Source organism: Danio rerio, chromosome 1 (assembly GCF_049306965.1).
Source record: "Danio rerio strain Tuebingen ecotype United States chromosome 1, GRCz12tu, whole genome shotgun sequence".
NCBI lineage: Eukaryota > Metazoa > Chordata > Actinopteri > Cypriniformes > Danionidae > Danio > Danio rerio.
In genome coordinates this window covers 54,859,220-54,876,004 of record NC_133176.1, presented here as the reverse complement: position 1 = coordinate 54,876,004, position 16,785 = coordinate 54,859,220, and the positions used below count along the sequence as shown (strand labels likewise).

Below are 16,785 nucleotides of genomic sequence, written 5' to 3'. Positions count from 1 at the left end.
TAATTGATGAAAGTGAGAGAATCGAGAGGAGAGCGGGTTCAGCCGGAGTTCAGGTGTATTCTCAGGTGCACACGGCCCTGCTGATAAGCGTGTTTATCGAGGAGACAAAAGGACAGTGAGGATCCTGTTGCCTCTGTTTAAAGCTGTTCTCCGTCTCCGTTTGGAGTCGTCTGGACGCTCGGAGCAGAACAGCACAATACGGGGATACATGTGTAGAAATATCTGTTAGTTTCAGTATTTTCAGTTTAGCTATGGTTGTGAGTTGCATTATGGGATGTCGATCTCTGCTCTGTCAACTGTTGAAAGTTCAACTCTAGTGACTTTTATTGACAGTTTAGTAGTCTAAAATGATATAATGTGCAAGACATAATGTAAAGAGAAGTCTGTAAGATAACAGAAAATGTACTGGTGGAGTATTACAAGGTTTTTGTACCGTATACAACAGCAACCCAGACAATAAATCACTTTAAAGGGCACCTATGGTAAAAAATCTACTTTTCAAGCTGTTTGGACAGATCTGTGTGTTGGTATAGTGTATAGACCGTCATACTGGGGTGATATGAACACACCCAGTCCTTTTGTTTCAATTTAACTACAAAAAAAAGGGTCGGCCAATTGGAGCTGTTTTCAAATCGATCGCACCATTACGTAGGTGTGCGATTCCCCCGCCCACCAAATTGATTGACAGCTGCGCGCATTAACATGTTCTGGTAGTCACCTGTATATGTCAACAAGACCAGGCAGACATACGCAAAGCAACCGGGAATAAAAGCTCTGTTCTGTTCGCTAGGATCAGCAATCATCATCAAATGTGATTAAGAGTAAGTTTCACATGTTTAAAGTGTTTTAAAACAGAGTATGTGTGTACAATTATGAGAACAATTATAAAAGAAGACGTTTAATCCCGGTTTGTGGAAGTTAAATCAGGTTTATTTTGTACATTAGCATAACAGATATCCACACAGTACTTGAGGTTAGCCTTAACAAAGCTAAGCGCGCTCTGTCTGTCTGCCTGTGTGTGCGTGTGTGCGTGCGTGCGTGCGTGCGTGCGTGCGTGCGTGCGTGCGTGCGTGCGTGCGTGCGTGCGTGCGTGCGTGCGTGCGTGCGTGCGTGCGTGCGTGCGTGCGTGCGTGCGTGCGTGCGTCTGTCTGTCTGTCTGTCTGTCTGTCTGTCTGTCTGTCTGTCTGTCTGTCTGTCTGTCTGTCTGTCTGTCTGTCTGTCTGTCTGTCTGTCTGTCTGTCTGTCTGTCTGTCTGTCTGTCTGTCTGTCTGTCTGTCTGTCTCGCGCGCGTTAACTTTGTAACGATATTGTGTGTGACTCATCAATGCAACTTCACAATACTGATTAGTAAAGTTTAGTTCTTACTATAGTATTTCACAAACGCTAAGTGAGACCTTCTTCCTTTAAGTCTGTCTGTTGTCTGACGCAGCTGAAGGAGGAGGCATGTAGAAACAGTAGGCGGGCAGAACTCGGCTTAAAGGCGCAGTACGACAAAACCACCCCCTGCTGGAAATCAGTATATATACACATTCTAGAGACGCAAAAGACTTATATTAAATCTGAAAAAAGGGGTAACCTAGGTGCCCTTTAAACTAATAAAAGTGTCAATAAAAGACTCATTTTCCAGGTTAGATGTTGTTGGAAGAAAGATCAAGATCCCATAATGCAATTTAAAAGCATGAATAAACAGGTAAAAATAAAAACATGAATCACAAAATACTGAAAACTGCTAATATTCAGACATTTATTATAGTGTAGCCTTGAAAAAATTCAATATGGGGTGATGGCAATCCATGTTAAAGATAGACATATGCCTCTAGGGCTTGTGTTGGGGACAGAGTCGCCCATCCAGGAGGTTGTTATCGCAGAATAAACCCTGACATATTTATTGTGGGGAAAAAAGGAATTTATTTTACTTTTGTGTCTTTATTTTTTATTAGGAAAATGCTTAGACTATCAACAGAGTAATCAATCTTTCTCTTTTTTATTACATTACATATTGACCAGACAAACTTCCTCTTTTTTACTGTGCTGCATACTTTTTAGAAAAACTGCTGACAAGGGGAAAAGCAGAATAAGAATATATTGAGGATGAGGGCCTTTGTTCCAGAACTATAGTCTAGACATGTCACAAGTTGTCCTGATGCTTGTAGAAGTTGTGAACTATATTAAAGATGCACGTAATTGTTCAGTTCTGGTATGCAGAGAAGGGTTGCAGAAAGAGGAAGTATGTCCGGGGGTTACAAAGAGCCAAGGGACTGCAGAATGACTGATAAGTGACGTTAAACCAAAACTCCACCTGTTAATATCAGTTGTGTATATATGCTGGAGTCAGGAAATGTAAGTTAGTTGCGAACCTCTTGAATGTAATTCTTGTATTGCATTGGGGTAACGTAACCCAGAGCTCTGTCATCAAATCATTCATTTGTATCTAATAAATTACTAATATGTTTGGCATTGAAGAAAACCCTCTCCAGATCTCTCAATACCATCACTATTGTGCAGCATCCACTTGGATGATGCGATGGCAGCCACAGGACAACGGTGCCTGTGTGCTCAACACACACCAGCTATACATAGTGAAGAGATGATTGGGAGGACATGATAGTTAAGAAAGAGAATCTGGCCGGGACGCCAGGGTTACACCCCTACTCATTACAAGAAGTGACATGGGATTTTTAATGACCACTGAGAGTCAGGACCTCGTTTTTATGTTTCATCTGAAAGACGGTGCTCAATGTATAGTTAAACAGTATAGTGCCCCCCTTCTCTGTACTGGGGCATTAGGACTCACAAAGATTGAGTGCCCCCTCCTGGCCTCACTAACACCACTTCCAACAGCAACCTAGTTTAACCCATTTGGTCTCCCATCCAGGTACTGACCAGGCTCAGCCCTGCTTAGCTTCAGTGAGTAACCAGTCTTGGGCTGCAGGGTGACATGACTAGAGACTTTTTGGACTGGAGGCAAAAAAATTGCAAGGCCATAATTAGAATAGAAAAACACTTATTTTACTCAATTATGATTACAAAAATGACTTTACGGACTCTTAATTTGAATACTTTATTATTATGGAGGATATTAATTTAATATGAATTATTTTATATTTTATAAAAAGAGTTTTAGCAAAGAAATATGAAGTTAATTTATATGAATCTAAATATTTATTATTTAATAAAGAAGTTGGTGGTTCATAATAAATATACTCTAATATTTCTCTCTTTTCATATCAGAACTGACTTCAGAAATGCTGCTCTCGGTTTCTATATAAATACACGGTGTCTATATCAATAGATTGGTCTTTCTGATCAATGAATTTGCACGACCTGTTCCAGTTATTTTTTATTTTTATAAACTATGCTCACAAACCATAAGCTTCTAGTCTATTAAACATTTTAGAACAAGGGATTACAAATGGGGGTCCATAGAAAAAAAAATGTAAACAATTATAATAAACAATACATTTTTAAAAATGATACATTTAAAATAATATTTAAAATATTTATTTATTTGCTTAAAAAATGGATTAAAGTAATAATATATAATTGCAAATTTAGAAAAATATATAATTTAGCAAATTATGTTTCATTTATCACATACATTTTTAATGTCAGCATAAATTTGTTCTTTAGACAAGAAACTGTTTACATTTTAGGATGCGGGACCCTCAGTCAGATAAGGGTCATAAATTAAAACATTAATTCCAAATAATAATAAAAAAAACATACATATACACATTCATTTTCCAGGTTTGAAATTCCATACTATTTTCAAGATTAAAAAAAAAACCTGAAACTCGACATAATAATTAAACATCCATACAACCTGCTTTTAAACAGCAGACTAGCTTCTTAAACAGCCATATTATTTCCCTTTGGAATTTTTTTTTTTTAGTGTCGACAGTCTTAAATAGTGCTATTGATCAACTGAAACTGGTCTAAAATCAATAGCGTAAATTTTTTATTGTTATTTAAGGAGCATGTTAGTCATAGGAAGGTCCAAAATGTGCATTCATGCTGCTTATTACACACACAGGGATGCGCAGCAGCACACAAACATCTTTAAATATGAAAAATTCATTCATACATTTATTTTATTTTCGGCTTAGTCCCTTTATTCATCAGGGGTCTCCACAGCAGAAAGAACCAACAAATAACCCAGCATATGTTTTATGCAGAGGATGCCCTTCCAGCTGCAACCCATCACCGGGAAACAGCTATGCACTCCCACTATGGGCAATTTAGCTTACCCAATTCACCTATAGTGCATGTCTTTGGACTGTGGGGGAAACTGGAGCACCAGGAGAACATGCAAACTCCACACAGAAATGCCAACTGACTCAGCTGAGGCTTGAACCAGCGACCTTCTTGCTGTGAGGCGACAATGCTACCCACTGCGCCACCCTAATGCCCCATTCACACAGGGCTTCCCATTCACTTTGAATGGGTGACGCCAGGCGTTGCCGAAGGCATTGCTCACTGCAAAAGATGAGACTTGTTCAACTTTTCAAGCGCCGACGGAAGAATCAGCCAATCAGATCGCTGTATGCAAAAACACCAGCTCAGACAGTGGCCTATTGCTAACCAATTTCATTGGCTGACGCTGCTATGATGATCGCGTCAGCCCCAACTTCAGACACGCCCTCTGTCAAGCATTGACAGTGTGAATGTGGCGTAATATGATAAATTAAAGGAGTAAAATATAAAAGATTAGAACAGTCTAATATCTATAATTGTCGGATATTTATTCCTGATAGTATCCCCCCCCAAAAAAACCTTAATACTTGAACAACCACACACCCTGCCTTTAAACACCAGAGAAGCTTCCCAAAAAGCCAAATTTCCCTTCACTATCAGCAGTTGCATCAACCCAATGTGTGTATTTGCTAGTGAACTAGTGCTTAATGAAGCATAGCTGTGGACCTTTGACTCCAGCTATGTAATCCTCAGGCCAGCCCCATATCAAAACACACACACAATCACTAATCTGTGCATGTACGACACCAGAACGCTCCATTCACGCTGTCCTCATCAGAGTTCAGACAACACTTGCAGGCCAGGTAAGAGCCGGGACGCTCGACTGCCCCGCTGAAACTGCATCCTCAGCCCGCGGGGGCTTTTCATACTTCTGTGCTCCAGCTACAGTTACACACCGGCAGCCTGATAACAAGACTCGACTTTCAGGAGCACTCATGTGTGTCGCAGGTGTCCCAGGACACGGGTGTCAGAGAGCCCATGATGAGAAACAGACCCGCGCTCAACAACATTACACACTATTACACCTGTTCACCTCGGTTTACACTCATATATGTGCCCAAGTGCATGAAACGCTCTTAGAAACAGAGATGCAGAAGAGGTCATTGGGGCAGTAGACTTTTGTACTTTTAGGTACTAATATTAGGGTTTCTGCAGGTGTTAGGAAGGTGAGCTTTTTAAAGGCATAGCTAAACCAAAACTTCTGTCATTTGTTCATCATTCACAGACCTGTTTTTGTTATTGTTGAACACAAAATATATTTTGAGAAATGGCGGAAATCTGTAACCATCGACTTCTACACTACCTGACAAAAGTCTTGTCATCGATCCCAGTTCTAAGAGCACTTGAACTTGACTTCTTGTTGATCATTTGGGAAAAGTGGCAGAAGGTAGATTTTTCTGTTGAACTGCATCCCAATCATCACAAATACTGCAGAAGACCTTTTGGAACCAGCATGGACCCAAGATTCTCACAGAAATCAGTCAAATTTGGTGAGGAAAAATAATGGTTTGAGGTTACATTCAGTATGGGGGCGTGCGAGAGATTTGCAGAGCAACAGCCTGAGGTATCAAGACATTTGTGCTGCCCATTACATTACAAACTACAGGAGAGGGCAAGTTCTTCAGCAGGATAGCGCTCCTCATACTTCAGCCTCCACATCAAAGTTCCTGAAAGCAAAGGTCAAGGTGCTCTAGGACTGGCCAGCCCAGTCTCCAGACATGCACATTATTGAGCATGTCTGGGGTAAGATGAAGGAGGAGGCATTGAAGATGAATCCAAAAATCTTGAAGAACTCTGGGAGTCCTGCAAGAACACTCAGATTATTTGTTGACAGTTGTGTGGTGTTGTCCTGCCCCTCCTCCACTGTGATTGGATGGCTAGCTCAAAAGTGACGATGGGAGCTGCGTTTTTCAATTAGCAATGACTAAAAAAAGCATTGAGTGTTCAGCACTGATTGAAAAACACTTGCTCAGCACCTTGCTATGCTGCAGGCACTCATAAAAACATGGTGCAGTGACCATTGACAACAACAGAAAACAAATGCTCTGCTCCACAAAAAGGCTTTGGTGGACAGCCACCCTTAGTTTGTGTTCGACAGAAAAAAGAAACACCCGGTGCAAAGCGCAATCAGGGTGAGTGTTTTCACGCCAGTTGCAGCCTGGCGCAGGTGTCATTTTCACATTCCAATGTGCCATGTTGTTTAAATCAAAAGCATTCACGCCCATTTGTGGGCCCATGGGCACCCTAAAACTGGTCTAAAGTCAAAAGCGTCGTTTTTTTTTTTTTTTTTAAGTGTGTGTTAATGATAGGAAGGTCCAAAATGCCCATACATTCTGCTTATTACACACAGGGATGCGCAGCAGCACACAAACACCATTAAATATGAAAAAATAAAGGATTAAAATGTAAAAGAGATATTAATCTACATAAATGTAAAAACTGTTGACTCCTCCACCTCATGGGACTTTGGTGAGTCTGGCTTGTTCTGTAGATGCTTTGATTGGTCAAACATCAAATAAAAAAAAATAGCATTTACTTTTCGGGACCTTTAACATTTCAAAGAAAGTCTAATTATTCAACATTATCTTCAACCGTATATATACATATATACACTCACACACTATATATATATATATATATATATATATATATATATATATATATATATATGGGTGCAGGAGCTCCTGGGTTTAAATCCCAGATGAGCCCCCACGTGTAACACACCAGTCCTAGTGCACCCAACCCGGTCTGTGCTGGGATCAAACAGCTGATTCCTTGCATAGGAGTCAGTTGCTCTAACAAGGAGGCTATAGACCATGGCCTCTAGCGTCTGTTGCTAGAGCACCTTTAGAGGTCAGAGACGTAAGGTTTACTTGCATAGCACTTCGCTAGCTGCCTAAAACTCACTCCAATCCCGGACGGTCTGAGCTTGAATCGAACCGGCGATTCTTTGTATGGAAGTCGGTTGCTCTAACAAGGAGGCTACAGACTATGGCCTCTAGTGTGTTGCCAGATTACACATATAAAACTTTAAACTGAAAATAAGAAACAAAAACTGTGTGTTATTTATTACTGGCTTAATTACAATGACATATAACACAATAAATACTGTACATCACTCACTTTAAGTCATTTTAATTATTCTGTGCTTCTTATTTTAGAACAAGGGCTCATAAATGGACAAAACTCAAAATCCATTAAAATCAATTATTGAACATTTAAAATATGTATCTTATACATTATTTGAAATAGGAAAAAGTGAACAAGAGAGAAACGCAGAACATTCTGAACGCTGAATTTATCAAATAAAATTTGAAAGAAAATATTTATTATATTTACATGCCATTTGAACAAAAGCGAGTTGACAACTTCAACGACTCCTGATTTTCTATTGAGGATCAATGGTGGTCTATGGAGAATATCAGCATGAATGTATATTTACAGACTCTGATCTCTGATAATGGCAAAGCATCTGATCAACATTTCTTTTTTTCTAAGCAGTCAAATATTCAACACATTATCCACTAACAACCAGCGTAAAGCAGGACACTTTGTTCTCATTATAATCTAGAAAACAGGAAACATTTGTTGCTTATAATGAAAACAGTTGCAGTTGTGCTGGTGTAGACTCAATGACTCACACAGAATCTGCTGGGCTGTTTTGTTGTACATCACCATGGTAACGGCGTCTCAGAAAGGAGCTCTGAGGTTCTGATTGGACAGCATCTTGAGTCTCCGCCTCTCCATTGCCTGCTGCTTCTTCCTCTCGATCTCTGCGTCGCTGCACTTCACGACTGCAGGGTTACACACATCTGCAGAAAATACAGCAGAGGATGAGTAAAAAAAAAATCACATTTCATGAGAGTTTGACATCATAAAAGAAAAAATTGATTTTGGAACTATTAATAAAAGATAGATTTGAAAAAATCTGATTCATTTACAACATTTAATTGAATCATTTCATTTCAGTTTGTTTTTTTGTAGCTCAGCAATAAAACAAACAACAAAAGATTACGTCATATTAGAAAATGATGATCTCGGTGTTCGTTTACCCCAATCCTTTTCATCATACTCATGTCTCTTAGATGGGATGGCTGGCCAAATCAAAGGTTACAATGGGCAAACATTGGCTTGCGGGCCCTATTTTAGGCATCTCTGATCGATACTTTTTAGAATGCCGTTAGCACACCGTGAGTCATGTGTAGGCCCACACGGAATCTGGGTGCGCAGAATTCTGCTGATTTTCCTCAGATTTCTGCAGATTTTTAGCCCATCATTAATTCTGTTTATTTACTTGAGTAAATGTGTAAATCTGAATGTATTCAGTTTTTATTTAGTTATTTATTACTTTTTATTTCATATATTAAGGTTTTAGTTATAATACACCGCTGGATACTACCAAAATATTTCGGCAGAAATCCGCAGATTTTTACAAAAATTCTCCACAGAAATAGCAAAAAACGTCTGCAGATTCCGTCTGGCCCTGGTCATGTGGCAAGAAACTGACCGGTCAGCTTCATACTATGTATGGAATATACACATTTCTACTCTGGTCCAAAAGAAAAAAAAAATATTAAATGAAAAATACCAAACAACTTTGCAATGTAGTTGATCAAGACTGCTCTTCAGACAGAGATTTAGCAGCCTTTGACTACATTTGTTCTCTTTAAAAGAAAAATATGTAGCTAATAAAAAGCTTAGATTTACATTAGACAGAAACAATTTTGTATTTATTTTTCCATTGTTTTCATTTATTTTCAGTGTAAAATTCTTACTTATGTTTAAACGTCCAAAAAAAAAAAAAAAGTAACCTATTTTTAAGTCCAAAGAGAAATGCATTATTGTTTTTTCTATTATTATTTTGTGCTGTTATTTTGATACTGAGCAGCAAAAAAACACTTTAAAATAACAGGAGTTTCCATGTGATTTTGAAACTAGTAGTGTTTTGAAATTAATGAATGCATAATAATCTTTATAACCGTGAAACCATGATTACTCCCCAGACTATAATCATACAACCAAAATGTATAATCGTTGCATCCCTATGCAAGTCGTGATTAATTGTTAAACAGCACAACTGATTTCTGAAGGATCATGAGACAACTGAAGTAATGCTTTTCATAATGAATACATACATTTTTAAATATTTAACATCATAATATTACTATTTTAGTGCACTTCTGTTGATTTATTTTGTCTTATTGCTACATGAAATATAAATTAAATATGATTGTTTTTTTATTCACCCATTTTTTAATTCATTAAAACAGTTTAAACTTTACAATTTTACTTCATATCCATTAATAATAAAAAGGGGGATAAAATGAATCTGGTAACTTCCACACGAACTGACAAAAAAACAGAAACAAAGGGAGCATCCTCCAACAACATACCTTTAGCAAGAACCGGCGCAGACCTGACCAATTCACCGTGAGGCTTTTTGAACCGATGATTGTCAGTATCTCTCGCCTCTGATTGGATGACAGCCAGAACGCCCCTCTCCTGACCCCCCCGCTGTGTGAGGGCAGCACAGGTCCCGTGTCCCACCACAGAGGAGCTTCTCACCTGTTTAAATTTATACGCTCCATTACTCGAGGAGCCAGATGGTCTCGCTGCATCACAGGACACATTACAGCCCGGTCCTGCAGCTTTCTGAGACACCCATGTGTTTGCACTAGACGTGAAAACATTAGCGGCGGGCCTTTTGGGTGGATAAGGATGTGCAAACACTGCATTTTCCGAGGTGGCGAATGACTTGTTTTGTGGTGCTTTAGTCACAGACGTTTCCTCAAGGTTATCACACACCTCAAAAAACAGATCGTCATCCTCCACTCCGTCATCCCAGATGTCATCGGATGCAAAGAAGGAGTCTAGATCTTCATCGATAAAGCCATCCAGCCCTGTATTAGTGTCCTCTCTTTGCTTAGAGATTAGATTTTGATGCATGCTGGATGGTTTCGATTGAGAAGGTTTAATAGCGTTGCGTTCGTTTTTCTGGAAATGGCAAGCATTATTGAGTTCAGATAACTTCTGAACAACGTGTTGTGCTTTGTGCTCAAACCGCTGCTTCTGATTGGTACTAATGCAACTCTGAGGAACGATTTTGATCTTATTTTGATCTCCGATTTTAGGATTTGTGCAACTATTTTCCACCTGATTTCCAATTCTATGCAACCCTCCATTAATCTGTATCTGAGAGTTGTTCTGTGAGACTTTTGTTTTATGCAGTCCCACATTTTTGGCTTCACATGGTTTGTTTGTCATCACACTGACAGTATTTTTAACCTCGTGAGCTTGTTTTTGTGTTGAGCTGTATTGCGGCGCAGCAAACAAATCCGGATTTTGCGTCATTTCCAAAAGCAGCGAGTCCTCAAATAAACCATCGCTACTCCAATCGTCATCAAAATCATCTTGATTTGTTTCGGTTGCGAATGAAGGATGTCTTTGTGAAGCATCTGATTTTGCATTGTCTCTCTCAGGAACGTTCTGGGTTCTATTAATTAATGTCTGACTGAGGCGTCCACTGAGCTGCTGAGTCGGTCCGTCAAAAAGAAGATCAAGATCGTCGTCCATCTCTTGATTGAGTTTACTTTGGGTAACAGGCTTGTGGTCATTGGGTCGTTCAGAAGCTCTGCTAGTGGCTGAAGTGTAGTGAGCCGTTGAAAATGGGTCAGCGTGTGCTGGGGGTTCTGGAGGAGAGTTGTGCTCCTGAGCTTCGTCTTGCCTCATGTTGAAGTCAAACTGCTTGGCCAAGCGCATGAGATCGTCTACGGTGCTCTGTCTACAATGCATAAAAATGGTTCAGAATCAATATTCAGTGTGTACAGCTGTGGGAAACAAAATGAAAGGGATAGCACATTCACAAATCAAAATGCTGCCATCATTTACTCGTGCTCCACTTGATTTAGGGCTACACAAAAAAAATCTGACATTGCGATCTACTGTTTTTTTTCTAGGATATGAATACAATTTCACCAGGTGGCTTAAATAGCTCTATTTGGTAAGAATTCAGGTACAGAAATTGTAAATTCACATGTAAAATAACATAGTCATAGCCAAAAATATGCAGAGTCTTCATTTTATAAATAATTCAATAAGGTTGCAAATGGTACAACTTCTTGTGCCTGAATGATTTTAGCTCTTGTGTTGTCTTAAGAGTTTTTTTTTACAGTTTTGTTCTTCGGGTCAAAAATGAGCCGCCTTCATGAAACCTCTAAAACAGTGTTTCTCAACCATGTTCCTGGAGGACCACCAGCACTGCATGTTTTGGATGCCTCCTTGGTCTGCTGCACCCATTACAGGACTTTCAGTCTCTGCTAAGGAGCAAATGATCTAAATCAGATGTGTTTGGTTAAGGGGACATGGAATATGTGCAGTGCTGGTGGTCCTCCAGAAACATGGTTGAGAAGCACTGCTCTAAAATAAAGCATATCACCTTAATTTCAATCCTCAAAACGAATTTGCATGAAGAAACAACCTCACCTTGATAATTGAAATCAATGTTTTTTCTAATGTTGGGGTCATTTAAAAAAAAAAGTCACCAAACTTCTGCTTTTTTTTTTTTTTTGACCTGCAAGTGAACAGGAGGGTTCAACTTTATAGACTTGCTCACAAAGTCACAGGCCTTAAAACACACACAAATTATACACTTTTTTTGCATTATAATAGAAAATCTACCCAAATCTCATGTTCTGAGCTGTAGCTACTGGTCAACTATAATCTCAATTCAACATTGCAGATCCTGCGATGTGTCTATTGCGTAGGCACACATTGCGATATCAGTGCTAAAGTGATATATTGAGCTACTCTAATTTAATCCTGTTTGAGTTTCGTTCCTCTGTTGAGCACACATGAAGATAAACCCAAGAATGCTGGAAAAAAAATCTGCCATTGACTTTCATAGTATTTGTTTGTATTATGGATGTCAATGGCTGCTGTTTTTCAGAATATCTTGTTTTGTGTTCAACAGAAGAAATAGATTGAGTGCAAGTAGATGATGAGGCTGTTTTATTCATTTTTGGGTGAACTAACCCCTCTTTCTGTTCCTCTGTATTTAACTGACTAGAACTTTTTTGTTCTGTAACATACTGATGACGTTTCTTCTTAATTTAAAATAAAAATGTTGTCATTTAGAGTTTTATTGTTTGCCTGAAATATCAACAAAGTGCCATTTTCAGACGTTTATACAGCGTGATTTAAAAAGAATGCCAAAACTTTGAAAATCAAGAAATCTGCAAAGAAGAAAAGGAGAGATAGCTCTTTTGTCGTTGATTTAAGGAAGCTCTGGAGTTTTGTTTGGTTGCTGATTTGGTTATGACAAAGAAGGAATAACTGCAGCTATCCAAACTGCCTGAGATGAGTATTGAGTTAACGTCACTCGAGTGTCTAGGGATGTTATCAAACATCTTTGAACTTGTTTTCTACTAAAAAAAAATTTGTTAAGTTCTCTTCACATTGATTAATTACCCACGGTTCCATCACGTTTCTTTGATTAAATACAGGTTTTCAAACCTGTGGTATTATTTTTGAATAACCCATATACATTCTTAGACAACACAATACCAATGTTTTGACCTCTGAAGATTCAAATCAACAATTGGTGGGAAAATCCTGAAGTTCAATCACAAATGAAAAAATTTGTTACAACAAATTCATTCAACACATTTCTAAACATAATAGTTTTAATAACTCATCTCTAATAACTGATTTATTTTATCTTTGCCATGATGACAGTAAATATTATTTGACTAGATATTTTTCAAGACACTTCTATACAGCTTAAAGTGACATTAAAAGGCTTAACTAGGTTAATTAGGCAGGTTAGGATAACTAAGCAAGTCATTGAATAACAATGGTTTGTTCTGTAGACAATCAAAAAAAAAAAAAAAAAAGGGGCTAATAATTTTGTCCTTAAAATGTTTATTAAAAACTGCTTTTATTCTAGCTGAAATAAAACAAAAAAGACTTGCTCTAGAAGAAAAAATATCCGACATACTGTGAAAGTTTCCTTGCTCTGCTAAACAATTTGGGGAATATTTAAAAAATAAAAAATAAAAATCAAAGGGGGGCTAATAAATCTGACTAAAAAATATAATTGTTTATATATATATATAAAAATGTATTTAAACTTTTTTGTACAAATTTTTTGTAGTGAATGCTGTATAAACATGGTCTTCTTTGGTCCAACAGAATTGAATTACAAGTGTGAACGCACCCTTATATACTGCAACATAATTTGTTTATTGCATTTGATGTGTTTATGTCAATATTTTTTCATTACTTCATCCTGAAATACTCGCAAGTTTTTAGAAACCGAAAATTAATTATTAACATGAATTTGTTTTAGATTAGAAGTTGCATAAATTGCTTTATTTAAATGAAAAAAATGCATAAATCCAACATTTATCCATGATAAATACTGTAAGAGTGGCTTACTTTGTGGTCGTGTGCTTGACTTTGTTTTGTTGTACTTCTGGTGTGCAGGGAATGGCACTATCACCAATCCACTGCAGTAAAGAAGAGTCCGCTTCCTCTAATCTGCCACTCTATATAGCAAAATAACAAAATCAATAAATAAACAACAGTACAGCACTTGACCAATCACTAGAGACATTCTGATGGATTTAATTAATAATGTTCCTCAAGCAAACCTTAGGAGCGATCCGATTGGCAATGTCAGATATATCCACCGCTCGGACATTTGCAGCTCTCCTTTGTCCACGACCTGAAAATAATGAAACACACTGATGATACAGTGTTTAAAAGGGACCTATTATGCAAAAATCACTTTTATAAGGGGTTTGAACAAAGAAGTGTGGCAAGGGTGTGTGAATATAACCAGCTTCTGATGATAAGTATTTATTAATATTTGTTTATAATCATACTTAATTAAAACAGACTGCAGAAACACTTCTGATTGATATTCTCCCTTTGTACGTGTCATCAGTGGGAAAAAGCCCCGCCCGTTAGTGATGACCGCTTCCTCATTTGCATAGACAGGCCTGAATGAGAAGCAGCCGTCCGCCATTAGTTTTCACCTGCTGAAGATTATGTCAGGGACTAAGAAGCATTATAACTATGCCACTATGCTGCCACATAGGCTCCGCTCTCTTCTGAAAATAGCACAATACCATTTAAATTTAAAATGACAGTCACCAAATTGAAAGCCTAAAGAGTTATAAAACATCATTAGTGTGGTATTTTGAACTTCACATACACACCCCATGGCAGTGTTTCCCAAGTCTGTTCCAGGAGGCACACCAACAGGACTTATTTTGGGGGTCTCCGTTATCTGAGCCCTTAACTCAGATTTTGGAGTCTCTTCTTATGTTCTGATGAGTTGAGTTGATTCCGGTGTGTTAGATTAGGTTGAAAATGTGTACTGTTGGTGTGCCTTCAGGAACAGGTTTGGGAAACACTGCCCTATGGACATCAGAGACTCATTTTAAATGTTGTAAACTGTTACATAATAGGTCCCCTTTAAAGGATGCACAATTCTAGCAGACACACGTACCATGCCGAATGGGTGATGGAGATGTTGTGTCCCATACAATGTCCTGATGGCAGTCAGGGTCATTGCTGGGGGAGTCATCGGGGATCAGTCTTCTGAACTGACCTCTTGCTGGACGTGTTGGAGTTTTGAACTCAGCTATAAAAAAATAAGAGTTTTAATCCGTGTACATCTTTATGGAAATTTTTGTCTAATTCTTTTTCATTTGTGTGAACATGTTAGCTGTGACAAATGCAAACAAGTATACATTTTTAATTTCTTTTAATAAATCTATTTTATACTAACAAAAAATTGTTACACCTTTTTACACATGATTTGATTCCACTTTTTTGGCAAAATTTTACCTATTTTAAAAACATGAAAACGTGTCATATTTTAGCTAGTTTTTTTAAGTTCGGCCTGACAGTAATGACTTGTTTTCTGTTTTTTTTTTATTTTTATTTGTTTTACATTTTCAATGTATAAATTGCTAGCAGTTATCACAAATGGTGTTGGTATTGAAATCTATGCACATTAAAGAGTAAAAACATATTAAAACTATACTTTTAAGTGCATTTTAAGTATATATATATATATATATATATATATATATATATATATATATATATATATATATATATATATATATATATATATATAGTGCAGGGGTTTTTAAATTATTAAGTTTTTTTTCTCACTGACCATTAACCAATTAAAAAGTTGTGCAGTATTTCACTTATAAAAGTACTAATTTTTTCATGCTCTAAGTGTGCTGTAATGTTTTAGAAAAAAAACACTTGAGGTAAAGTGTAAAGTGGGTTTTATATTTGCACATTTAGATTTTCTCCTTAATAATATCATTTCATAAATGTTTTATTTGCAAATTCTAAATAGGGAAATCATGTTGTTCACAGTCAAATAGTGCTAATGTTGTTCTGAAGCCATACTTGCTTGCTACTTCAGCTCGAATATTCAAAGTAGCGTGGTAAACAATATAGGCACCGTGTCACAAGTTGTCACTGTTCAAAAATGAACAAATGTGGGAATATAAAACCCACTTCACCTCAATAAAACAAAAGTCTTTCTTACCTGACAGTTGCTAAATTTAGAAGCTAACGTTACTAAGATCAACATGAATGCCTATATTACATCACTATATCACAATATTATATTCATTTTATCAATATAAATGGTCGTTAATGAGTTTGTATACAACATAAAGCCCAGAAATACATTATTGTGTGTGTTTTGGTTGTATAAAATGGAGTTTGTACCTGTGTTTTTGTTTAGTGGCGCTGCTGCTTTCGGGCTCCGCTTCAGTCTGTTTACTTTCGACTTCATCTGCGTCAGTTTGGCGATTTCATTTTGCTCCTGACTGCCTCTGGACTCCATGTTACAGTATTGCTCGATATGTCCACAGTGCGATCTGTCACCGAGTTGGTGTAACATTATTTGCGTTTTCCGCTGCCATCATGATCCTGGACTTGTATAAATCTTTCAAACATTCCGCCAAAGACGAAGTTCCTCCCAGGATTCATTGCGGATATGCGCTCGAGAACGTCAGATGTGCGCAGCTTCTACGCATGCTGTCGATTTTTTTTATGTTTACGTTGACTTGAAGAGTCAGCATACTGTTATCCTGTTAAACATATTACTATTAGTATTCCGTCTTCTTTGACCAAGTATCCCTGCTGAAAAATCCAGCTTAAACCAGCCTAGGCAGGTTGGCTGGTTTTAGAGGGGTTTTGGTCACTGTGACGGGTAGGGTTAGGTGAGCCTATTAAAAAGCAGTGGATGCAGCTCAGATTGCACTGCACCAGGTCTGCAGCCAGATCCCTCTCTAGCAACCACCAACCGCTGTGCTTCCTGCCAACTGCCATTCCCAGTCCTAGCGCAGTCACGTTGGCTTTCTCACGCGAACATTAAAGTTCGTCAACAACTTTAGGTTCTAGTTTTAGCCAAATGATAACAATTATCTACATGCTAATAACAATTAGCTACATGCTATTAATGATTATCTAAGTGTAATATGTTAGAAATGC

The 16,785-nt window shown here is 37.8% G+C and overlaps 1 protein-coding gene across 1 annotated transcript; it reads right to left on the bottom strand.

Moving 5' to 3' along the window:
* Positions 1-7,296: 7,296 nt before the first annotated feature.
* On the bottom strand, positions 7,297-16,496 carry etaa1a (ETAA1 activator of ATR kinase a). The gene is made up of 6 exons (NM_001111157.2): positions 16,018-16,496; positions 14,768-14,902; positions 13,905-13,978; positions 13,690-13,799; positions 9,648-11,035; positions 7,297-8,066 (listed from the first exon to the last, which is right to left on the bottom strand). Exons 1-6 carry the CDS (start codon positions 16,133-16,135, stop codon positions 7,945-7,947), a joined length of 1,947 nt encoding a protein of 648 aa, NP_001104627.2. The 5' UTR covers positions 16,136-16,496; the 3' UTR covers positions 7,297-7,944.
* Positions 16,497-16,785: the final 289 nt, after the last annotated feature.